This window comes from Mustela nivalis (genome assembly GCF_964662115.1).
Source record: "Mustela nivalis genome assembly, chromosome: 10".
NCBI lineage: Eukaryota > Metazoa > Chordata > Mammalia > Carnivora > Mustelidae > Mustela > Mustela nivalis.
Genome location: NC_139029.1, coordinates 2,371,329 through 2,396,613, shown reverse-complemented (window position 1 = coordinate 2,396,613; position 25,285 = coordinate 2,371,329). Strand labels below are relative to the sequence as shown.

General features: G+C 60.3%; 1 protein-coding gene across 1 annotated transcript in view; it reads right to left on the bottom strand.

Moving 5' to 3' along the window:
* Positions 1-25,285, bottom strand: part of AJAP1 (adherens junctions associated protein 1) — a 110,105-nt gene that overhangs the window by 32,170 nt on the left and 52,650 nt on the right. Inside the window, exon 2 of the mRNA XM_082687938.1 lies at positions 24,288-25,099. Coding sequence (XP_082544064.1) covers positions 24,288-25,099 — 812 coding nt within the window. The remainder of the gene's footprint in view (positions 1-24,287; positions 25,100-25,285) is intronic.

Here is a 25,285-nt window from a genome sequence, read left to right as displayed (position 1 = left end):
GAGACAACTTGAGATATAAAGCCCACTCCTGGCCCAGCTCTCACCCACTGGTTTTACTGCGTGTTGGTGTTTCTTGCTTGACTTAGTTGCTGTGATTGTGGTGGGGGTTCACTGATCCTTCCACACTGGTGCCATTAGTGGGCTCCCTGCTGTCCAGAGGGCCTTCTCCTTGTCACATATTTACTCACTCAGGGATCCCTACTCTACTCCTTGGGTCACACCATCCATTCTTACTTTGTGCCTGAAACCACCTCCGATTCCTTTAGCGGGGCCCCTGATGTTGGCGTCTGGTCTCTGAGCCATGTCCCCAGGGTTCTTCGAATATTTCCTTCCTTTCCAGACAAGATGCTACAGGCCTGACTTGTTACCTCCCTGCCTAAGCCCTGGAGTTGGCCACTTCTCCGAAGAGTTCTGGTCCGTCACAGGGAATGCAGGAACCAAGGCCTGAGTGTTCGTCACTCCCCTTGTTCCTGGGGTGTCTGTTCCCAGGCCCTCTGTTGGAAAACCAGGAAACATCTCTATGAACACGCATCTGAAAAACCATGAGTGTGCACCAGCACTGTGCACTGGATTGAACAGTGACCTAGCCCCCCCCCCAAAAAAAACTCATCTACTTGGAACCTCAGAATGTGACCTTGTTTGGAGTAGGGTCTTCTAAGACAAGACTGAGTTAAGGCAAGGCCATATTGGGGTAGGGTGGGCCCCAATTCCAATGACTGGCATCCTTGTAAGAGGACAGGACACAAAGACTCACACCGGGGGTAACGTCGTGTGAAGACAGAACCAAGGTTGGAAGGATGTGGCCACTAGCCAAGGGATGCCTGGAGCCCCTGACACCGGAAGAGGCAGAGCAGGATTGTCTCCTAGCACCCCAGAGGGAACCCGGCCCCGCTAATGCCTTGGTCCTGGATTCCCGGTCTCCAGGACGGGGAGAAAATACACTTCCATGTTTCAAGCCCCCAGCCTGGAGGGTTTTGGTGCAGAAGCCCCAGAAAGCAATATGACTTCCAAAGGCAGCCGCCACCATGAGGTGTTTGCTGGCCCTCGCTGTGTTTACTGACCCCCTGGGAGCGGCCATCCGCCCTTCCAGCTCTGCCAGCCACTGCCCTGCTCTGACGTCCCCCCGGGACAGTGGGATGGCCTTCGGACTGCAGGTGGCACTCCTCGGCCGTGGGGACCCCTGGAGAGTCTCTGCTCAGATGCTTCCTCCTGCGGACAAAGGACGGGCCAGAAGCGAGACACCCCCGGGCCTTACACTGCACGGAGCTCTGCCAGAGCTTTTTTCCCCCTTAATTTGAGAAAATTGTGATAAAACATACACATCACGTGGAGTCTATCCTGGACCATTTTGGGGGCACTGTTCTCACCCTCAGATCTCTCCTCATCCTGCACGCCCAAGGCTCTGACCCCGTTAAACACGCACGGTCCACCCCTTCCCCGGCCCCTAGGTGCCCACGTGCCTTCTCCTGCCCGTCTGCACGGACTGCCTCCTCTAGAGACCCCAGCGGGGCGGACTCCCACGGTATCTGTCCTTCTGCGGCCAGTTCACCCTGCCCAGCGTCCTGTCCTCACGGCTCCTGCGTGCTGCAGGGGGAGGCAGAATCGCCTTCCTTTCTTTGTTTTTTGTTTGGTTGGTTTGGATTTAAAGACTGAGTGGTATTCTATCATGTGGCTCTGCCACATTTGATTTATGCATTCATCCGTCGACCAGCACGTGGGCCGCTTCCACGTTTCGGGGGCTGTGAAGGATGATGTGTAGATGGGTGGACACGTATGTTTGAGTCCCTGCGTCCCGTTCTTTTGGGCAAAGACGAGGGTCTGGGAGCTGCACGGGGATGCCCGCAGGGCTGGGGGCTGGCCTGGAAGCCCTCGCAAGGGTCGGGGCTGGGGGGCCTGGCATGGGGGTTGTGCGGCGGGGGACCCCTACCCTCAGGAGCCACTGGGAAGCCAGACGCCCAGGAAGATAGCCCGGACTCTGGCTGTGGAGCAGAAGGAAACGTGCATCTGCCTAAATACGCAGGTCAGGGTCAGGGTCAAGGGCTGATGCATAAGCCACTTCCACACACAAAGGAAAATGGAAAAATGAAAAAACAAAACAAAACAAACCCCAAGAACAACCAACACAGAGCAACTCAGAGTCTGTTGCCTCCTCCCGTCTCTCAGATGGCGTCTTTAAATAAAAGAAAACGCGGTAAGGGTCATGTCTGTGCAGCGAGAGAACATGAAAAATACCAAGAACCGTGTGAAATACCAGCCAAGATGACTAAGTCAGAAAAGACCGAATGCAAATCGGTCTCTGCCTCCTGGGAGCTGATTTAAGAATCTGTTCAAAATCAAATTAACTTTTTGACTTATTCCCCCAGAAAGCTCGAGAAGGCAGCAGCGAGACCCCGGGCTCACATTCTCGCAGGGAGACACCGAAGCGTGGGGACCCCATCGCAGATGCGCTCCCGGAACCGGGCTCTAGGCTGTGCCCCGCGGCGGGGGCTGCGCGGACCGGCTCCTGAGCTGGCGGACCCCGCGGCCCAGCACGGCCTGCCTCGCCAGCGCCCTCGGTCATTCAGATCTGGCTGGTACCAGGATGCTGGTGAAGAGGGGAGTCTGGCCCCCTGTGAGCGAGGGGAACAGACAGCCGTGGCCTCCCCACGTCTCAGCTCTGTACCCGGATGCATCTAAACACTGAGGTGGGCCACACTTCACGAGCCCACGGCTCGGCGGGACCTCCGCGTCCTCCCTGTCCTTCCCCGGGGCCTCCGTCACGGTAGACCCTCCGGAGTCACAGGGCTGTGTGCGGGTCCTGCCCATCTTCCCCTCTGGATGCCAGCAGGCTGCCCTGGGCCCAGCTGCTTTGAAATACAGCAGCCGGCAAAACCCCGGAGAGCAGCGATCAGACCCGGTCTCTCCCCAGCTCAGACCTTCCGGAGGCTTCTCCTGGTCTCTAGATGCCTCAGAACCACCCGCTGTGCTGGCCCTTACCACCCCCTCACACCTTCCTCTTCCCTGCTGCCCCGTGCACACGGCCCCCGTGCACACGGCCCCCATGCACGCTCAGACACACTACAGAGGCCTCCTCAGGCCCCGCCCCCACATGCTGCCCCGGGGGCCGGGTTCTAGGCTGCCCGCTGGGCTCTTCCTCCGGACTGCTGACCAACAGCACGTACCCACATCACAAGGATTGGGTGAGGAAAGAAGCAAAGCTTCAGGACTGAGCGGACTCTGTCCTCGGCACCGGGGAAAGGCTCTCGTCTCCCTGGGTGTGGACCCCGCAGGCGGCCGGAGTCCAGCCAGCTCTGGGATGCTGCGCTGTGGGTTCCCGCCAGAACCCAAATGGGGCCTGACTCCTAGTCCCCAGCTCAGCTCCCCTGGGCCCTTGGGCACAACCAGGCAGCTGGTGTTTCCTGGTTACGCCCAAGCCCATGGACACGGTCCCCAGAAGGCCAGGACCCCGCACGCTAGCCTGACTCCCTCCCGCAGCACACCCAAACCGACGGCCATATCCCTGTGCATCTCATGACAGAAGGGTGTGCACCCCTCCTACCCCACCCCTGCCAGGGGATCACTATGGCTCCGTTCCCGTAGCAAGACACGAGAAGCTGCCTGGAGGAGAGGCAGGGTCGGCCAGGGTGCCCTGCAGTGGCGAGGAGCAGCAGAGCTCCCCACGGCCCACCCTGGGGCTCTGCCTTCCAGCCCCCGCTCCCCGCCAGGCCTGGGCTCCGATGAGAGCCCCTGAGTCTCAGAGGTGCTCCCTCTACCACTCCAGCAGGAGCTACCGGGAGGAGGGGGGTAAGCTCCGCTCAAGAAACAACTTAGAATAACCCTGTTTCCTTCCAACTGTGCAAAAACGGGCAATAATCCCTAATTGCCCAGTGCACGCCACCTGGGGTCTGGCAGGCTTATCCTGTCCGTCTCCGGATGACCTGACCGGAGCAAACCCACCAACCAGCCCAGGACGAACCTCCAGGCCTCATTCCACCACAAGAGCCTGCCCTCGGACACCAGGGAGGGACCCGGGGGGGGGCCACTGGAGCTGTGCATACCCCAAGGGTAGAAAGTCCCCCCGCCTGCACCCCGGGCACACGGCTGACCGGGAACCTGCGGCGCGTCAGGAGCTCGAGGGAAGGAAGGGTCTCTTCTGGCCGCAGGTGCTTCGGGATGATTTGCATGGGGGGGGGCTATTTGTGTGGGGGGGTCTGGATCAGGGCAGGGGGAGGCCGGCCTGCGGGAAGGAGCAGGGCTGACTGCAGAGCAGAGGACAAGGAGGACCCCGGGAGGCCACGTGTGAGGCTGTCACAGCCTTGGACGCAGAGGACAGCCCCGGGCCTCGGAGGCTGTGTACCGAAGGAAGGCACAAAGTTGCCCGGCCGCCGTCAGCGGCTCTCTTCGAGCTGCCTTCTTTCCCGTCTGACAACACCCACGACCTCGGCTCACACAGCACCCAGCATCAGCCCCGGGGCTCATTCCCCCAAGTCGAGCGTGGTCTGGGATGGCGTGTGGCAAGGTCACCCATGCGAGCTAATGTCGGATGTCCCGCTGCGTCCCCAGGCTGCTGGGCAGAGACGGTGTTTCCCAAAGCTGACTTGGGGGTGCCGTGATGTCGGGGTGCAGGTGGTTTTCCTGCTTCTCACATTATTTCTGCCCCCTTCGCATCAGAAGCTTTAAGCAGGGTCCCCGATCTCCCAGGGCGGGCGACCCTGGGGAGCAGCGGAAGCTGTGAGCGGGAGTGAGGGACACCAGACAGGTGTGGGTGGGAGTGGGGGCACAGGACTCCCTGGGGCGCGCTCCAGGCTTCAGGGTGCGCTCCCTCGGGGAGCTGGGAACACTGTGCCTGGGGAGCCACTTCTGCCCCAACACAGGTGCTCAGGCACCTTAATCTCTCCTGTTCTCTACTTCCTCATGTGTAAAATAATTGAAAAATACATATATTTATACTAGACACCCCAAGGAGCTGTGGCCAGGACTCAATAAGATAAGGCCCAGGCAGAGAAGCACGTTACAGTGACACCCTCGAAGCCAGGCTCAAATCGCAGTCCTACCCTTTACCGGCTGTGTGACCTTGGCAAATCACTTAACCTCTCTGTGCTTCTGCTTCTGCCAGTGCTGAACAGGACACTGTTCCAGTCTCCCAGAAGCGTTGCATGCGTGCATGAACCGGGCTTGTGGGGAGTACGCCGCCGGCCGAGGTAACCGCCCACAGGCAGGCAGGAATCACAAACCCGACCGCCCTCTGTTCTGCTGGGCTCGGGGGACAGTGCTCCTTCTAAGAATGCAGCCTCTGAGCTTTTCCCTCCACCCAGAAAGGTCTTGGGGCTCAGGAGCTCCGTGGGCTGCATTTGGATCGGAGCTGCCGTGACCCAAGGGGACGTCTGCAAACCACTCCCGTCTTTCCGGGGCCGATCCAAGCCCAGGCGCGGGACGTGACCGCCCACGGACGCGGCTAACTGGAGCGCGGCCCGGCCCTGCTCCCACCGGGCAGACCTCGCGTGAACCGCTCCTGCGCTCTCCCCCACCAGATCTTTGATCCACATTTCGTAAGGGCATCTTGCCCTAGAATTATGAGCACAGAAATCAGAGCAAGAATCTTCCGTGTTCTATTTCTGGCTCTGACACACGCCAGCGTGTGGGCAGATCAGAATGCCAGAATTTTCTCTGGTCTCTGGGAAAGAGCACAAGTCACAGTGGCCTCCTCCTGCCCCTGCCACCCGAGGGGGACGGGGCTCGTCCTGGGCGGGGCAGGGGGGGTCAGGGCGCCCTGGACCTTCCCCCTGAGGCGCACCCACTGGGATGTCCCATGCAGGCGTCAGAGGGGCTCGGAGCGGGGAAGGCCGCTGTCCGGCTGTATCCGGCTCCCGCTGGACGTGTCTTGGTGACAAGGAGGGGCCAGGAGGCCGTAGCCGCCAGCACAGGGCTGGGCACGGGTCGATTTTCCTTGGTTGGATGAATGAAGGACGGAGCAGACGAGCGAGCCCACGGGACTCTCCGGGCAGCTTCTCCTTCCTGTGGAAACTGCTTCCAGACCCGGGGTTTGGAGATGATGATTCTCAGGGCAGGTGGGGCCTGGGGCAAGTGCAGACCCATATTTCCCTTGTGTGATCCGAGCTTCGGGGCAGCGTGCAGAGAGCGTACTGTTCCTATAAACAGTAAATCCCCTGAAACGCTGAGCCAAGTCTGGGGGGCCCTGCTGTCTCCCGGCCTTAACAGGAATGAGGAGAAAAGACTGGGGAGGGGGCGCCCCATGGCCAGGGGCTGGGAAGTCCCACAAAGATTCCCTAGGTGAAAGTAGGTGTCTTAAAATCTTTTCAACTGTCCCCCACGCTAACACGCTCTGCAGTGGCGCGCTGGGCACAGAGGAGTCCAGAACCCCAGTTCAGCCCGTCTGCAGGAATCTGGAGTGCGGGGTCGTCCACAGGGAGGAATCCAGGTCGGATTCCAGTTCCCTGATCTGTGTGCCAAGGGTCACCCCACATTACAGACGCGACAGAAGCTGGCCCCAGGTCTCTCGGGGGGCTGACGAGGCCCGGAAGGGGCAGAACCATAGGGCAGGGGTGCATACCCTTGTCCCCAGCACCTCTGTGCTGCTCCCAGACCTGCGTGGTTTTCTCAGTCCGCTCAGACCCTGGAGTCCTACCACCACCCACAAGCCTCCTCAGGCTCTCCAGGGAAGGCAGTTACCTGCCCTCCCCATGTGTTAGGGGCTCTCTGAGCGGGAGTGGGGTGTGGAGGGCAGCAGAGGACTTGTCTCTGGACCCTCAGAGGCCTGTGGAAGTGCTCGCAGGCCCGGGGCGGGGGAGGCACGCTTATGTTCACCCCCTCCTGCTAGAGCCTCTCTGTCCGAAGGACACCCTGCTGTCGCTCCAAAGTTGGCTCTGGGCCCCACCCCCCTGTCGCCATCGGAGGGGAGGCACCCTGGTGTCTAAGAAGGGTACTGGGGGCCGGAGCACTGCTGGTGACGGGTCCCTAGCCTCCCCCGACAGACGGAACCAGGGACGAAGGGGGACGAGGGCATCCTCCCAGGAGCCTGGTGTGGCTTTGGCTTCTGTCTAGAAACCGTCAGGCCAAGAGGCCACCGTGCAAGGGTCCCCGCCTGTGTCCCAGAGCTTCTCACCCTCCCGCCTCTGGGCAAACAGCACCCAAGTCAGAATGGGGCCTCTCCACCGGGGCCTCCGTAAGTCACCTTCTGCTTCTTCCTTCTCAAGCTGTCCCCACAAGTCTGACTTGTTCACAGCTGACCAGATGGACGCCTTCCCCGCAGGCTGACCGGCCCCCGCCCCACGGCCCCTGCCAGCCGACCCCATCCTGCGCTTTGCTTTGCTTGGCTCTGCGCACTCCCACCATTTTCATGGGAGTACAATTAACAAATAAAATTGTATCTATTTAACATGAACAAAAGGATGCTTTGATCTCCTCATGCAAAGGGGGGGCCTGTAGCAGGGCTCAGAGACAGAAGTGTCTGAAAGGAGTCAAAGCATGGCAGCTCTTCAGTTACTTTAAAAAAAAAAATACAAGCAAGCAATAAAATGTTCTCAGGGTAAAAGCTTTTGCAATGTCGATCGCCTTTTAATTTTGGGAGTTGAATCTGGGTGAGACCAAGAGAAGATTCGCAGGGGAGAAGTAACATGGTTTCTGCTTAGAGGGGAATTAGGGATGCAGGCAAGGTTTGATCCAGCTGCTCAAGCACTGAATACAGGAGAGCATTAAGATGAGTGTCAAGAGTTGTTCGAGAGGTTTTTTTCCCCTCCTTGTGCAGCTCTGGGTGCCCAACTCCTGGCTGCACCACAGGTGTGCAAGAAATGCTTGTCTCCCTGGGGAACTGGCTGCCCCAGCCCAGCAGCCGCAGGCTCAGTGCCAAAGGATAGAAGGAGCCGGTGCTTTCCCCCAGGGGAGATGTGTCTCCCCTGGACGCTGGCCTGAAAGGCAGGCCTTGGGCTCTGTGGTGCCACCCCTGGCAGCGGAGCGCGGAGGGGTCACAACGTTCCCGAGGTCTGAGTGAGCGGAAAGATGGCAGAAACCGATCCACACGGTCGGCAAATCCAGCAGAAGCAGAAGCTTACGCTTTTGCTTTTCTTGTAAAAATGAGACAAGATCAAGAAGGAGGTAAGCACCTCCCCGCCGCCCCCCTGCGCCTCCTTCTCTCCCGGCGTCTGGCTCAGTGTGCCGCCGGCTTCTGGAACAGCCCTGCGAGCTGCTGCCTGCATTGCCTTGCAGGGTCTCGCGAGTCATTTTTCTCCCCGAAGCCAAAGTGAACAAGAACATCAGACTTTACAAGAAACCTCTGCCACAGACACAGCAGCGGCTGGCCTCCCCTGCCCCCCATCTCCACCTCAGATAAGACCTTAAATGATCCACGTGTGGTCAGGGAAAATTCCAGAAACTCCTCTTGAGGGAGAAGAACCCCTCCGTGCCCAGGCTCAGGATCTGCTCTTTCGGGGCCCATGGGAGGGCACCGCCTGGTGACACAATGTCTTTGCTCAGAGACGAGCCAGAAGAGCTGTGTTTTGTTGGCAGTAGGGTGCAGAGGGAAGGGGGGTGCTCCCAGGGTTGAACTCTGTCCCCCCCGAAGATGCTGACGTCATGCCGCACAGACCCCGTGGAGAGTCTGTATCTGGAAACAGATGTGACTCTGCAGATGTGACTGACGGTCTCCCGATGCCGCTATCCCGGGTTATCTGGCCGGGCCCGACGTCTGAGGACACTTGTTAAGAGCTGAGCCATGGCCTGCTTCAGAGCGGTGTTGGATTCTGAGCCCCCCAGACCTCAGAATGGGGCTTGACTTGGGAAGTGGGTCTTTACGGGGGTCGTTAAGTTCAAGTGAGGTCATCAGGGAGGCCCCGACCGACTGTGACCCATGGGAAGGGGAAACTTGGACACAAGCGCGCGCATAGGGAGCACCACGTGGGGACACAGGGAGGGGACGGCCGTCCACAAGCCCGGGAGCCCTGAGGCAAGGGGAGGAGATGCCTGGAGTGGATTCTGCCCCACGGCCTCAGAAGAGCTCCTCTTGGACCTTCAGGACCCAGGACGGGGACAGTAAGTATTGCTTGTTCAGCCCCACAGAGACTCCGAGGTCCCTGCACAGAAGGACCACCCCCGCCCCTCCACCGCACGGAGCTCTGACTAAGCTCCTGTGACACTCCAGGGTACCACACTGGGACTCAGCACACAGGCGCGAGCACGGGGCGAGCACGGGGCGAGCAGGTCATCGCGAGGGGGACACAGAGCCCAGGAGCCAAAAGACACCGCTGTCCGGGAGGGTCCTGAGCGTGCCCCGTGTGCTTCCCCGAGGGCCCGGGCAGGACCCCGAGGCTGGACAGCCCTGGCGTCCGGGTGAGTGGAGCGACACCCGTGGGGACACACACCCCGCCGAGGGTCGTTCCCGCTCGGACCTGCCCTCCTGCCACAAGGCTAGGGAGGGCCTGTCCCTAACCAGGCGGGGAGCCGGGCTGTGGTCTACTCGTTCTCGGCGGGTGCTCTGTAGGGTGGGAAGCCGAGCAGCTGAGTCTGTTATCAACGACCCATCTCTGGAGTGGGTGTGTGATTCGTTTCAATGACCCTTCCCAGGACATGGCGCAGCTGTGGGCCCCGTGCCAGCCCACGCTCTGAGGAAGAGTATGGAGGGCTCTGCACACGTTGGAGCTACGGGAAGACCAGCAGGGGGTCTGCAGCCAGGGCTGGAGGGCCAGCCTGAGAGCCCACATGTTTGGTGACATGTCCAGCGAGGCTGGTTCCTAGGGGGACTGACAGCAGAGCCTCCGGGGGGCTGGGTCAGAGGAGGAGGAGGACCCTGGCTCCCAGGCTTCACTATCCGTGCCCCAAACAGAAGCTTCCAGAGGTTGGAGCTTCTCTCCACGCTGGCCAGTGAAGGAAGGCGAGGGTCTGACTGCCCACCTGGACCCATCCCCCGTGACCAACCTCACACTCGTTCAAACCTGCTTGTTGACACAAACTGGCCTACCCTGAGCAGCCAATGACCACAAGCTCAGAGGGGCCAACCTCTTGATGTAGTCAGTTTCTGGGGATCAGTAGCCCCACTGTGGCCTCACTGGGTCCTGTGCTTGGGGTCTCAGAGACCCTGGGTGCCTGAGATCTCTGCCATCTGAGGCTCCTGGCATCTCCCATGACTGGGCTGTGTTCTCATCTGGAAGCCCAACAAGGGAGGGGCCTGCTCACAAGCTCATTCCAGATTCTGTTTCTTTGCGGCCATGGGACTGAGAGAGATGGCTTCTTGTGGGCCACTGCTGGGGCCCGTCCTCAGCTCCTGGAGGCTGCCTGCAGTCCCCTGGCCTGTGGGCCTCTCCAAGGCTGCCCCAGCACATGGCAGCTGCTCTGTCCTGGTCAGCATGAGAGCGTCCCTCGTGACTCTGTGGATCCCATAGGATGGAAGGTGACCAGAGGACAATGTCACCTGTCTGCTTTGCCCTATTCTACTGGTTGGAAGCAAGTCACAGGCCCTGTCCATGCTCCAGGCACAGAGATCCCACAGAAGCACCTGCCAAAAGGTGGGTGGGAGTCAGGGGCAGACAGGCCAGGGTGGGGAGCGGCCAGAGAGTCCCTGCTGTGTGCTGTGCCAGAGACAATGAGTAAGAGAGCCATGAGTTTGCTCAACCAGGGGAGGGAGGACCGTGGGGGTGACGCATGCGGGAGCCCTGAGAACACCTGAGTACACCTGGGCCGGCTGGTCACCCAGGCAGGACGGCTCGGGGCCCAGAGGGATAGAGCACTGTCATGTCACATCGGCACGTCCACAGGGCGGCCAGTGTCCCCAGAGCTGCAGGGACCCCAGGTCCGAGCAGGGGCTCAGCGTGGTGCGGCCCGCTGTCCCAGGCCATGCTGTGTAGACGGCTCTGGGGGTAGGGGCGCCGGGAGCCCTTCTCAGGGAGTGTCCCCGACCCCGGCCCCAGGGGACGCGGAGATGAACGCGCCGGGGAGGCCGCTGTGCGTCTCGTCCATCCTTCCTCACCATCACCGAAGGGAAGCAGCGCTGACCGAGCCTTTGAAACGCGCCTTTGGAAACACGGACTCTGACCGCTTCCCCCACCCAGACGGTCCACCAGGAACCCCCGTGGCTCCCAACCTGCCACGCCAGCCAGCACCCACCCCACGGACCAGCCCCACTGAGCTCCGGGAAGCAGACCGCCAGCCCCTCCTGGCTTCTGGGGAGGCGCTTCCCCACCAAACGGGGAGGCGGAACCCTGAACGGGGATGGGCAGGACACACGCCGGCCCTGCGCGCCGCGAGCTCCCGACGCAGCCCCGGGGCCGCGCACCCCACACGCACACAGCAAGTCCTCCTCAGCGTCCACCACGGGGTTCCACGGCCTGCCCCCACTTCTCTTCACCCTCACGCACACGGCAGTGTGTTTTCTCTCCACCCAGGACCGTGGACTGAACTGTGTCCCCTGCAGGACCCAAATGCCCTCTTTAAGGAGGAAGCCAGGATACACAGGGTCATATGGGCGCGGCCCCAAGCCGGCGGGACTTGCGTCCTCCGGAGAACGGAAAGGGTCACCAGAGCCTTCTCTCTCGACGCGCACGGCTGTGCCACAGAAAAGACATCCCTCCGTGCTGCTGCTAGTGGGGAGCTGCCCCGGCCCGTCTGGTCCCTAGAGCCCTGCCGAAGAGGAACTCGCCCCTGGGTGGGACGCCCCACCGCAGCTCATACCCCAGCTGCAGGGGACCCATTAGCCTGGGCCGGAAGCCGCGGCCACCAGCGTGCGGGGATGGCCGGCAGGAACATCATTCTCTTCGCCGAGACACGCTGCCCTGCCCAGTCTGGAGGTGCCGGAATGCGTGTGAGGCGGCGGACGTGGGCAGTGAGCCCCGGTGGGCAGGTACCGCGACACCAGAGCGTGGGGCTCTGCACAGGACAGCGGCGCCTTCTCACGGCCTAGGCTCGGGCGACTTTCAAAGGCCCAGGGCGTTACTGCCCTGTCTCTCCCTCTCTCCCTCTCACCAAACGTCGAAGACCTGGCGTGTCTCGCCCCGATGAACACATTTGCCCGGAAGTTGCATTTTGTTCAGAGAAGCAGCGCGAGGCAGCTGTGGGCCGGGCCCTGCGCCAGGAGCCGGGGGCGCGGGGGATGTGGGCCCTGGGCGCAGGAGGGTTGCTTCTGCCCCCCAAGGAGCTCCCGGGCTGGGTGGTCACCCAGGGAAAGTGCTGAGCACGCAGCCGGTATGCGCCGCTCTTGGTCCTAGGGGACGGGGGCAGGACAGACGTCCAGGCAAGCGGGGATAAAATGACCAGAGTCAGAGTAAATGCCTCCCCCTGGGGAGGAAGAATCCAGGGGGCCCTGGAGGTGCGAGCATCAGAAGGAGGAGGGGGCGGTGGCCACTCCGGCTGAGGGGAGAGCATGAACCTGGCCAAGGAGAGGCCTCCCGGACGCTCCGGAGAGACAGAGAGGCCCCCTCCCGTCGGCCCTCCCACTGCCTGTTTCTCAACGCAGGAGCCAGCGCGGTGCCTCTGCACCTTGGGGCAGGGACCGGGAGCTTAAGTGCCCTGGACAGTGACGAACGGCCCCGAGAAGACAGTACAGTCGGGAGACTCGAGAGCGGGAGTGTGGCCTGGACGACAGTGGGGCATGAATCTTCAGGACTTTATGCCAAATGCAAGACCTCCTGTCTCCCCGCCTTGCCCCCCGTCGTGGCTCTGCGCCCCACACTGTCCCCTGCTCCGTGGAAATCTGGAACAATGGCAGGGCAGAGCGGAGTGCCTGCTGAGGTGCCTGAGGTGGCCTGTACCCCGACACTGCGTGGCTCCTGGCCCTGCTCCCCTGGCGTGTCAGCCATCCGCCAGCTGGGAGCAGGCAGCTGACCGCTGACCCAAGCTCTGGGGGCAGTGCCAGCTGCCTGGGTCTGGGTCTGGGGCCCGTAGACCCTAACCGGCCACACGTGTCCCCACGGAGGCAGACGGAACACGCCCTCCCAGGAAAGCCCGAGCCGCATTTCCAAGTTTGGGTCTCGGTGTCTGCCAGGGGCAAGGTCCGTCTTGGTTCGGGTGAGAGACGGCGGTGGGTGTCGTCCCCACGGCCTCCCGGGGGCTCTGAAGGAGGAGAGGCCTCCGCTGCCCCTGGGAAGGGGCGGACGGAAGGCTGAGACGCCCGGCGATGCTCGGTGCATCCGGTGAGGTCCGGCTCCCGGGGGACTGGGCGCAGGCCGGCATCGGGAGGTGTTCTTCCAAACCACTGGCCCGTGGCACGACCCGGTGAGGATGCCAGCCCCCCTCCCCAGATGAGGGGCCTTCCGTGAGGCCTGGAGCATCGCCAGAGCCAGCGGGGACAGGGCGGGCTTGCACGTTCGGAGCGGGCCTTCCCACAGCTCCTATGTGCCCTTGGGGACACACACAGCTCCTGCCCCTGGTCGGGACCTCCGCGGCCCCCACACTGGCTCCAGCCCCACCACCTCCTTCTGCCCGTCCACATCCAGCTCCCCCGTGCCAGGAGGCCTCTGTGCATGTCCCGCACGCCCGGGCCCTCCTCCTCCCCTTCCCACCGGTCAGGCCTTGCTCACATGCCCTCACCCGCATCTATGGCCTGTCCCCACCTGCAGGGCAGGGCCCCTCCACGCTGTCCCTCAGGGGCACAATTGTCTCCAGCTCACAAGGAGCTCTCGAGTGGAAGGGGAAACGTCTGGTGCCAGGAAAGCGGGGTTCCCAGGAAGGCCATCTTCTCCTCCCTGCCTCCTGCTCCCTCCACAAGCCCAGCCCGTCCTGTGTGGAGCTCAGCTGTGCGGGCGGGCGTGGGCCGCCCCGCAGCCAGCCGGGGCCGCTGGTGTTCCGCACGAGGCCCTCGAGGCCCTCGCTTGCGTCCGGCCTGCACCGCGTTCATCCTGCCCCGGACCATTCACGCGGATGGGCAAGCCCGCCTGCTCCCTCGAGGGCGGCAGCAAAGGGTCCTGCACAGCCTCCACGGTCTCGCCTCCGGTCCCGCCGCACACCCAGCAGACCTTCTCGCCACGCCTGCACGCCTGCACCTCCGTGGGGACAAAGGTGATGGTCGCCTCCGTACTCGTCCCTCTTGTGTCCTCGGAGCCCTGACCAGGACCAGGCCCTCCCCGTCCCACTCCTCCCTCCTCCCCTCGGCTCCCTCTTCCTCTTTCCCCTCCTCTCCCGCCTCCCCTCCTCTGGGAGGTGCTTTCTGAGGCTTCCCAGGTCCCGCCCTCCGCACCCCTCCTCCCTGGGCTCGCTTCCTTGTGCTTCAGGACACTCTGGGGCTCTGTCCTCTGTCCCTGACCCCCTCGCACACCGTCTACACTCTCTCCAGGTGATCTCAATTAGCCACAGGACCTCTGACACCACCCAGACCCCAACGGCTCTGGGGTCTCCACCGCAGGCCAGACCTTTCCCCGGCTGCAAACATGCAAGTCTGAGGGGGCCCACGGGTGTCCCCTTGGACAGCCGGTGCGGCCACTGCAGCGAAGCCGGGCCCACGGGGCTGCCGGCTGCCCTCTCCCATCCACGCCGACCCCCGCTCAGGACAGGCGCCACCCACGTCGAAGGCACGGGCTGCTCAGACCAGACACTTAGGAGGCCTTCCAGATTGTTCTCTTTCCCTCCTGCCACCCACCGAGTTCTCAGCCAGTCCCAGGCACCCTCATGCCCCCGCCCCCGCCCCGGTCTCCCCCCAGCTCTGTCCTTTCAGACCTGCAGGGCTCCCGGGGGGTTCACCAGGTCAGCCCAGTCTCTGCTCACCCCACCCTCCTCAGACTAAAACCCGGAGCCCCCACGACGGCCTCCACGCCCAGCCCAACCCCGGACCTCCCCTGCCCCCAGCCCCGTGGCCCGCCACACCACAGCCCCTGTCGCTTGTCCCACTCCCGCCCCCTTGGCTGCGGCTGCCGCTCTTCCTCCTCGACCCCCTCCTCCTACCCACCGATCTCAGCTCGAGACCAGCTCCCCGCCCCAGCCGCAGGCACCGTGCCCCACACCTGGGGTGGCCTTGCTCGTGTCCTGGCTGTGTCTCTGTCCATCTGCTGCCCCTGGAGGGGACAGGGACCACGGTCGTCTTCTGATGTAAGCGCACGGCCTGCACACCGTAGGTGCTCAGGAAACGGTTCTGGTGGACACGCACATGAGTGAAGGACGGATCTTCAGGGCCCGGGGCGACCCGGAGGCCAGACATTTTCAGCTCTGACCTGTCTCTGAGGCTCAACAAATACAAAGCATTTTTGGTAAATGCAGGTGGTGTTTTCTCCAAGCCCCAGTGGCTCCCAGGCCTCGCGAAGGGTGGGTGGGTGAGGCTGGGCCATGCCCTCTCCAGGCCCACCTTCTGCTCCAGCAAGACGGGCAGGTGAAGGGTCCACAGTGCTCCCAGCTTTCGGAGAAAATCTGAAGGGGCTGCCGACTCCCAGGCAGTGGGGGTGATGCCGGCCCCCCACCCCTCCCAGACTGAACGGCAGCTCCAAGGAACAGCTACGACTTGGTCCTAAACCCCAGGCCTTGCGAGTGTGACCTTATTTAGAAGCAGGCACTTTGCAGACGTGATGACATGAAGGATCTCAAGATGAGGCCATCCCGGGTTCTCAGCCTGGGCCCGAGGCAATGGCCAGTGTGCTCCTAAGAAGCGGGGAGACACCGACACGGAGGGGATAGGCCGTGTGAGCACAGAGGCAGAGGCTGGGGTGCGGCCAGGAGCCGAGGGACACCTGCCATCACCCCCAGCTGGAAGAGGCAGGAGAGACCCGCCCCGGTCCCGCAGACTGGGAGGGGACAAACGCCTGGTGTTTCCAGCCCCCAGCCAGGAGGCCCTGGAAGCTGGTCCTTTCTGGGCAGCATGCGGCCGGGGGCAAGGCCACCTGTCTCCGGCGTGGGAGGCTGCCTCTTGCCTCTGGAATGTCCGGGGCGAGAACAGGGCTTCTCGGGGGGCAGGGGCACGTGGGGACGTTCTTGGTTGTCACAATGACTGACGTTATTTGCGTAGGGACAGGACGCTCCTGCCCCACAGTGTACAGGACAGACGTGCTCACCCACGGCCGGCCCTCCGTTCTGCGTGACTCCCGGCATCCTTCTGCTCGCTCCTGCTATAAATGCTCCGAGCCCAGCGAGCCTCCTTCTGTTGCACGTACAGACCCAGAGTATTTTTTGCATGGTTTTAATAAGCACCAAAGTTTCCAAGAACACCACCGCCGTGGAGATCGAAAGGAGGCTGGATTATTTTGGTCCCAAATGTTGCCGGGAGTTGTTCACCATTTTCCAAAAGCCAGCTGCCCCCCCACGCTCAGACGGCACCCCTGTCGTAGCGCGTGTTGCCCTGGGGTTCCTGATGAAGCCGCACGGGGCAGGGGCTGAGCCTCCGACCACCTCGCCACGCCTTCCGGTGAAGCCGTGCGCAGGTTGCAGCATTGATCACACGTTCATGTCCGTTTCCTCTCGGTCGCACCGAGGGCATTAGATGAGTCTGGAGGACAGTTATAGTTTCTCCAAAACGAGGCACTCACGTCAGTCGAAGGGGATGGCGGGAAGCTGGCCCGAGCTTGTTAGCCTTTCTTCCTGGCCCACCCCATAGACAACGTCTCCTGGCAGGGGTGGGAACCGGGAAGGGGACCCCGGTGTGGCTCTTCCTCTGGCCTCAGGACACATCCACATCTTTCTGTTCAGCATGGGAAACCGCACAGGGGGCGGGGGGCATCCTACGTTTCCACCCACCTGCCGTGAGCTCTGCTGATGACAGGACTCCGTGGAGCTTCTAAAAGCTTCCTTCTTCACTGGGTCTCACACCTGGGCCAAGAACTTCCTCTTGGATTTAGGTCCCACTCAGAATCCCCGACGCTTCAGGCAACAGGGGTGTTGGGGGTGGCGGACCCTCAGAGTCACAGAAAGGTCCCTGGCCCACCTCCTCGACTCCCAAGAGGCTCCCTGAGTGTCAGCCCCACCACCTTCCAAGGGCAGTTTTGAGAACATAAAGAGTGAAGCTCGAGTCTGGCCACAGGTCACTCAAAGGGACAGTCTGCAGAGAAGCTGGCCGGCCCCTGGCAGAGGACACGCTGACCAGCACTCCAGAGGACAGCCCTCCGCCGGGCCGGGCCCCTGGACGTGGTGCCCGCGCAGGGCACACGTGGGGCTGCTGACCTGGAGGGTTACAGGGCTTTTGCAGAGGGTTTCCTGGATGGGTCTGACTGGTGCATCCTTCCGGGGCAGAGAAATCCAGGCACCTGCATGTGCTCACCCCGGCCCCATCAGGGGAGGCTGAAGGACACAGGGGTCCTGCTTGCCCAGCACAAGTGCCCTTCCCTCCCCGAGGCAGAGCGAGGGGGCATGCACGTGCCCAGGGCCTCTGACACGCCCTTGTATGCTGAGCTTTCTGCGCAGGTGAGCTCAGCCATGCCTCAAAACCAGCCTGTGAGGTGGAAACGGTTTCCCAGTCTGCTGTCAAGGAAGCCAGCACTCCCTGAGGTCACAGGGCACAGCATGGTCACACCACCAGCCGGGGACGGGGGGCAGCCAGGGCCTGGGTCATGCCTGGGTCAGGGCAGGGGCTCCCCGCCCCCAACGCTGCAGCACCGGCTTCACCGCCCCATGTCCCATCCTCAGTCAGCTTGGCAGACACCTCCGCCTCTGCTCCGGAGACAGACGGGGCATCCCCGCTGCTGACAGAAGGTTCTGGAAGAGAAACATCCTCCTCGGGTGCTGCTGACCGTCCCCTCCAAGCAACAGACTCCAATCCAAGGCAGAGATTCACCGAACCACATGGGAAGCCAAGACCGGAGGCCTTGTCTTCCCGTCTGATCGTACGGCACAACCGACGCGTGTCTGCCTTGTGATCCTGGCTGAGCCTCAGGAACCGGGCGGCCACCCAGGGGCTGGAACCGGCCCGCGCCGGGGCTGAGGGCAAGGCGTCTCCCAGCAGGTGTACGCATGTGGGGCCTTTGCACATCGGACACCCGCCACACAGGGCTGCTCCCGGGTGGGGGTAGTTGGGAAGGTGACGTCTCCCCCCCACCTGGCAGCTCAGAAATCCTGGCCGCGGCTGCCTGTGCCACCGAGCCCTGAGCTCGCTGTGCACGGGAGCCGCTGCCCTCCTGCCTGGAGCGGTGCCAGGAGGGAGGGGAGGGCCAGAGCCCGCCAGCCTTCTCCTTCCACTGATGACGAAAGGGCAGGGCAGGCCGTTTTCCTAGCTGTGTGCAGAAGGAACACTGAGCCTCGAACCTTCTTATGGACCTTCGGGGGCCTCAAGGGATTTTCCTCCTGTCTTTCTAGACGTGAGGAGACTGTGTCCCTGGCCACTTACTCCGATGCCCTCCACCAGGCAGGCCTCCGGGCTTCTGGTGCCCAGAGTGCTTAGTGTGCTCTGCCCTCCCCGGTGCTCTGTCCGTACACACCCTCCCCGTCAGTCAGGACCAGCCTCCTTCACTCTCCGGAAAGCCTGGCAGGGCCCGTTCCCCTGGGACCGGCCCCTCCTCCTTTTACGGGGATTTTAGAGTCCCGGTGCGGCCGCCCAAGCTGCAGTTTTCTGACATTTCCGCTCCTGTCCTTAACTGTCGCTTCTCTCTCGTGACGGCGCGTGTCCTTACCTGTATGACTTTCCCAGATAGATTTTAAACCCCTTGGAAAGACAGCCAGGGCACAACAGATCAGATGCTAGAAATTCTGAAACCAGTCCTCTTCACATCGTCAAATAATTCTAAAAATAATGTTCTGTCTAATATTTAATCTCTACGCTTAGAATCATTCCCCTGTGAGTGGATGAAAACCATAAATTCAATCCACCGTGTATCAAACGGGTCCGTTATCCATCCAGCGTTTGGTGGAGCGCCGGATATCAGGGAGGTACCTTCTGCAGGGGCAGGGGGCGGGGGTCGCCTGCAGCCCCCTCCCCCGACACCTGCATGGCCAGCAACTCCTCCCAGTGCCTTAGAGGAGACGCGTGTCTCCTCAGTTCAGGCCCCTTCCTGCAGCTCCTGAGCGCTGGGCAAAAGGGAAACAGAGAAAGGGCACCAGGACAGGCATCGCGATCCCGCAAGAACTAAGGAAGCTTCCTGACCCCTGACTTGCTCTCAGGGGGAGGAGGCGGTTCTGGTGGAAATAAGAAGTGTAAGAAGCGCTAGATGCAAAACACTGGGGCAAGGAACACGTGGAAGGGAAGCAAAGGTGAGCCGGTGGCAGGGTCATCTCCAGAAGGCTTCGAGGCTGGCTCAAACGCGTCAGAGCTCAGTTATCCACTTGGTGTGAACATAGCTTTGCTCAGCAAAAGCAGAGCGGCGCCCTGGGAGGTTGGGTGGTGCACAGGGCTGTGGACAGACGTGCGCCCTCCCACCCGTGCCACAACCGGTCACCAGGGGAATCCAGGCGCATCCTCTCCAACGTCCTAAAGCCCAGCCCTGCCGGCCACAGAGGGCGGGTTGTTTAGCGAGCTCCAAACGCTCATTTGTTCGTGGATGCTCTTATCCCAATTAAGTCATTCAAAACTTTTGAAGTTCATGAGTCATTTGCTTCAAATATCTTTAAATTAGGGATGGATTCACTTCCCTGGTAGCAAACACCCAGCAAGTTAATTAAAAGGGGCTCAGCATTTAACCCGCCATCGAGCCTTGAAGAGGAGAGGAGCTGTCACAGCTGCTCCTAACTCCCTTCCACCTCTATCCCAGCATTTTGAAAATATTTCCCCACATGAGACGTGCTCCCGAGGTTGCTGTGCTGCTCAGTTCAGCTGACCATCGGTGTGAGAGAAGAGGACACCAGCCTGTCCCTCCTGCTTGCAGTGGGACACACCTAAAGGACAGTGAAGGCCCCCTGGTGACAAAGACAAAGCAACTTGGAAATCATCCTTGGAAACGCCTGAGTGCATCCCAATGTAAAAATTACCAGGCAGGACGGGGATGACCTCGGAGCCCTCCTCGAGCTGCTGGGTGTCATGAATACATGATTGATCCAAATGGGAACCCACCATGAATGACCATTAACAGAGACCCTACAGGGCTTCAAAGCCCCTCCTCGGTGGCGAACCTTCGAAAGCTAGGAACATGGACAGTTGAGGAAAGCATCATAGGTACCTGAGCAGGCTGGAGAATCTCAGGGTCCAGGGGCAAGAGGGAAAGTCTAAGAACATCAGGTCCCAGAAATCTTTACTGAGCACTAGCTGTATGCCATGCACCCACAGCCTAGGAGATCCGCAGTGGGCAAACACAATCACTGAAATCAGCTGCCTTGAATTCCCCACAGCTCCCTTTACGAGTTTTAAGATTAAAGCCCAGGAAATGACTTTGTGTTTTTCTCCCAGGAGACTTTGTGATTCCACACTCAGAACATGACCAGCAAGAGAGCTGTCCTAGGAAGATGGTGCTTCACTGTGGGGAGTCCTCTTTTCTCGACCTCGAGTGAACTCCTGTCCCATCTGACACTCACCCTCTGCCAGCACCATGTGAGGCTGGAGCTCAATGCCTCAGTGAACCTGAGCCAGGTGATTTTCCATCCCAAGTAGTTCCTAGCTAGTGCCACCTCTACCTCCGCAAAGAGCACCAAGGTCATGGATGAGGATGTGGGACGTCATCAGATGATCTCATCAAATGACCTCATCAAATGACCCCACGATGGAACAGGAAATGTAGCAGCTGCTAGTGGTAGCAAATCATCACAAGGACAACAATCATTCTTATCATCACTATCACCGTCATCACCATCATCACCACCACCATTATCATCACCATCAACACATTATCACCACTATCATCACATCACCATAAGTATCAGCATCATTACCCACCATCATCACCACCATCATCACCACCATAACCATGAACATCACCACCATCATCATCATCATCGCCACCATCATCACCACCATCACCACCACCATTATCATCACCACTATCATCACCACCATCACCATCATCACCATCATTGCCAGCACCATCACCATCATCATCCCCATCATCATCATCATCTCCATCACTATCATCACCATCAACACCATCATCACCACTATCATCACATCACCATAAGCATCAGCATCATTACCCACCATCATCACCAGCACCATCATCACCATCACCATCATCACCATCATTGCCAGCACCATCACCATCATCATCCCCATCATCATCATCATCTCCATCACTATCATCACCAGCAACACCATCATCACCACTATCATCACATCACCATAAGCATCAGCATCATTACCCACCATCATCACCAGCACCATCATCACCATCATCATCATCACCACCATCATCACCAGCACCATCACCATCATCATCATCATCACCAGCACCACCATAACCATCAACATCACCACACCATCACCATCAACATCATCACCATCATCACCACCATCATCACCACCACCACCATCATCATCACCATCAACACCATCATCACCACTACCATCACATCACCATAAGTATCAGCATTACCCACCATCATCACCATCATCATCACCAGCACCATCACCATCATCATCATCATCACCAGCACCACCATAACCATCAACATCACCACCACCATCACCATCAACATCATCACCATCATCACCACCATCATCACCACCACCACCATCATCATCACCATCAACACCATCATCATCACTATCATCACATCACCATAAGTATCAGCATCATTACCCACCATCATCACCATCATCATCATCACCACCATCATCACCAGCACCAGCACCATCATCAACATCACCACCATCACCATCATCATTATTACTACTATCATCATCACTGTATTAACCACAGTAAACATGTAATGAACAGCAGTTATGCACCAGGCATTGACCCCCTGGTCCATACTATCTCACTTACTCTTTGCAACATTATAAGGTGGTTAATTATGTAATTCCCACTGAGGCACAGAGAAGATAAGAAAGTTGCCTGAGTTCACAAAGCTAATACAAGATGAAGTCAGGGATTTAAAGGCAGACACTCTTAACCACAATACTAAAACTAGGCAAGACTTCCCAATCACTTCATTTATGGGGTGGTCTCTAAGTTCTAACTTTCCTGGTGAAGAAAATGAAGCCAAGAGAGAAGAGAACTTCCCAGGGTCAGACAGCTACTTGCAGAAGAGCCCAGATTTGCAGGCAGTCTGCAGCTTGTAAGTGTGTATGGCACGCCCAGCCTCCTGGACCACTGCTCTGGGATCCCTAAGATCACCCTTGCAGCTTTAATCCTATCAGAGAAGGGTGAGGAGTCGTTGTGCATCACGAGGAATCGGGAACCCAGGTCTATGTGTGGTGACAGCTAGGACAAGGGGAATTTACGGGGCTCCCATCAGGGCTCTCGGTGACTTGGGTCGCTTTTGTGGGATCAGCTGGGCTGTGACGCACCCAGTTAGAGGAGTCATCTCAGCACTTCCTGTCTTGCCTTGCCTTGGCCTGGATGCTGAGGGCCGCTGGCGTCCCTTCTCTGCATCCGGCATCACTTCCCAGAGTTAACATCTCTCTGCACTGAAAGCAAACACGCACCTTCCCCCCCCCTTTAAATTTGTTTGGCTAAACAAATTAATCTAGCACCAGATTATATTATGAAGAACCATAAATCTTTTCCAAGATAAGCATCTGTCGAGTTGGATTAGCAACCTCCAATGTACTGTGAATTAATTTGCTGAGCCTTCTAATGCTGTCCCGAACATTTAACTTTAGTAATAACAAATGTAATTTGGAATAAATGGGAACTTGTTTTCTCATCCGTGCCTATACAGTAAGTGACGTGTGTAGAGGGGATGACAGTAAACGAATGCAGCACTAAATTCTATTATGATGATGGCTTGTGAGCTCATTGAGGTAAAGACAAATGCTTCCGTAAACTGCTCTCGGGCATCCGGCACAGACGTGCTGGGCTGCAGGCTGTGTGTGCCCTGGTCCTGCACAAAGGCTGCCTGGGAGACGCCCGCGACTGCCTGCAGACCTTCTCCCGTCATGCTCCGAGCTCACAGCCTCCGTCCCTGGGCCTGGACCCGGCCCCTGGCTTTGGGATGGAGCTGGGTTTGCTTTCACAGATACGCTGCTCTCTAGGGAAGAACTGCTCAGAATATACAAACCGCAGTTCTCTCGTCCAGGTGAAGGAAGGAACTAGGTCATGGAACAAAAGCCGCCCACTCTCTGGAAACCTGTCCAACTCCCAACCACAGCCAGACGCAGCCTCGGGCGGACGTAGCCTTCAGGAAGACCTGTGCTGCCGAGAGACCCAGGGGAGCAATTCTCGTCTGTCCAGGGTCCTGAAAGGGGCCCCTCGGGGCCTGCGGAGCCCAAGGCCTTAGGATACAGAGAAGCAGATAAATGGTGCGCAGAAGGCCACGTGGCCCCTGCACCGCTTCGTGTGGACACCCTGGTCTACGCATCCTGTTTTAAGATCTGGCCGATACCGCGGCCCTTCTAGATATGCATGCCCAGATCTGATCTGTGAACATCCTGGTCCTGGGGAGTCGGGTCGTGGCCTGTTCACAGAGGCACAGGGAGCCAGAGGCGGCTGGAGCACAGGGCTCCCAGACTCTGCGTGTGCCCTCAGCCAGCTGTGATGCTGGGGACGTGCCTGTGGCTGGCCCTGAAGGGACGAGCTGTGGCCTGGGAGATTTTCAAGGGCCACTCCTTTAGAAGCCACTGGGCGAGGAGGCAGAGGAGAAAAAAATATAAAGCTACTTTGCAGTAGGTGCTTCAAGGGAACTGTCCGGAGGCACCCAGAGCGATGGGCAGAGGGACGAAAGCCTTTCGTTCTGACCCCCATCCTCCAAACACCTGCGACGCCGTCTCTGGGCAAGACACTCCCCAGCCCTACTCAGTTTGCAGAGCCTCAGCCGGCAGCACAGGAAGTTCTCCCTTCTACCTGCCCTCCATCTCTTCTGCTGCTGGACGCGATCCCTAACTCTGGGCCAACGTGGCAGTTACCCTTCCACGGGCCACGGCCTGGGAGGTATTTGGAGACTCCACCTGGGCCTGAATTCTACCAGCAGGCGTGTCCGCATCTCCTCCCCAGGCTGGCCCGGAGTACCATTTGGGAAGAGGTGGCCCTGCGCCTGGTGGGGTGCAGACCCCTGTGACACAGGCAAGGTGGGCACAGCATCCCCTTCTAGGCCACCACTGAGGAGACACCCTGTCCCGCCTCCCTTCTTCCAGCCAGAAGGGTCTGGCTAGAGCACAACCTATATTTGCCAGGACCCAAAGCCCACGGACACGTGTGCCGCCGCGGCCCCCAAGGCCGCCTTGGGGGGCCAACTGTCGGCTCTTTGCCGTTGCCGTAGCCCCTGAGAAACGGGGAGTCCCGCCCAGCACCGTCACCAGGCACAGTGTGGCACCTTCGCGAGCCCCACCCTAGAGTGTCCTCCCCCAGACCGAACCCCAAACAGAAAAGAGGTGGGTGTACCTGAGGTCTCCCCCAGAATCCGCGGGGGCTTGCCGTCTTCGCCGTCGTCTTTGCTGGGACTGGTGGAAGGCTCTGTTGTGCTAACCCCAATCGGGATCCTATTCCTGGGGCCCAGGGGCTCCGTGACCCCCTTAGTCTGCAGCGTAGTGGAGGTGGCCGTGGTGGCTGTGGCGGTGGTGGTGGCGGTGGCCACCGTTGTCTTCCGTGTCTGTGAGATGGAGGCCGTGGTGGGGCCATAAAGCCCTGGGAATGTGTTGGATTCCGGGGCCTCCTCCTCCCCCGTGGGCCCCCAGGCGATGAACTCCGTCTCTGTGGTGGGCCTGCTGCCCCGGAAATCAAAACCGCTGAAGCCGGCCCCCTGCAGGTGCCTCTTCTCCCTCCGCAGGAGGGCCTGCGGGTCCGTGGTGGCCCCGCTACCCGCCGCGGGGGACGGGGACGAGGAGGAGGAGCCCAGGGAAGGGCTGGACTTGGCAGCAGCTGGGGGCTTGGCGAGCCCCCCTCTGGGCGCCAGGGCGGCCACCTGGTCCCTGGGTCTGTGTGCCCGTTTGGCGCGCGGACTCGGCACCTGCCCGTGGCTGCGCTCCACGCGGGCCGGGCGCGGGCTCCACACAGGCACAGAGAGGCGCGCCGCCTGTCCGCTCTTCAAACTCCACAGCCGCGGTGGCCGCTGCGGCGGCCGGGGCAGGAGCCGGAAGTCGGGGCCCGGGCCGAGGGACTCACACGAGGGCAGATCCATGGCGAGCTGGAACATGGCTATAAGTATCCAAGCATGGCTTCCTAGGGAGCAGCCCGGCCAGCGGATGGACATGGAACTGTGTGGAAAAGAGAAAGCAGGGTCAGGGGGCCCTGGGGGCTGTGCCGGCAGTCCCCCCAGCCAGCCGGGACGCCGCAGCGCCCTTCTGGTAAGGAGAGCCGACCCCCACCTCAGAGGGGCAGCCGGAGCCCTGCATGAGCTGACTTCACAGCCCTGCGGCCGTGGGGAGCGGGGGGCTCCTGTT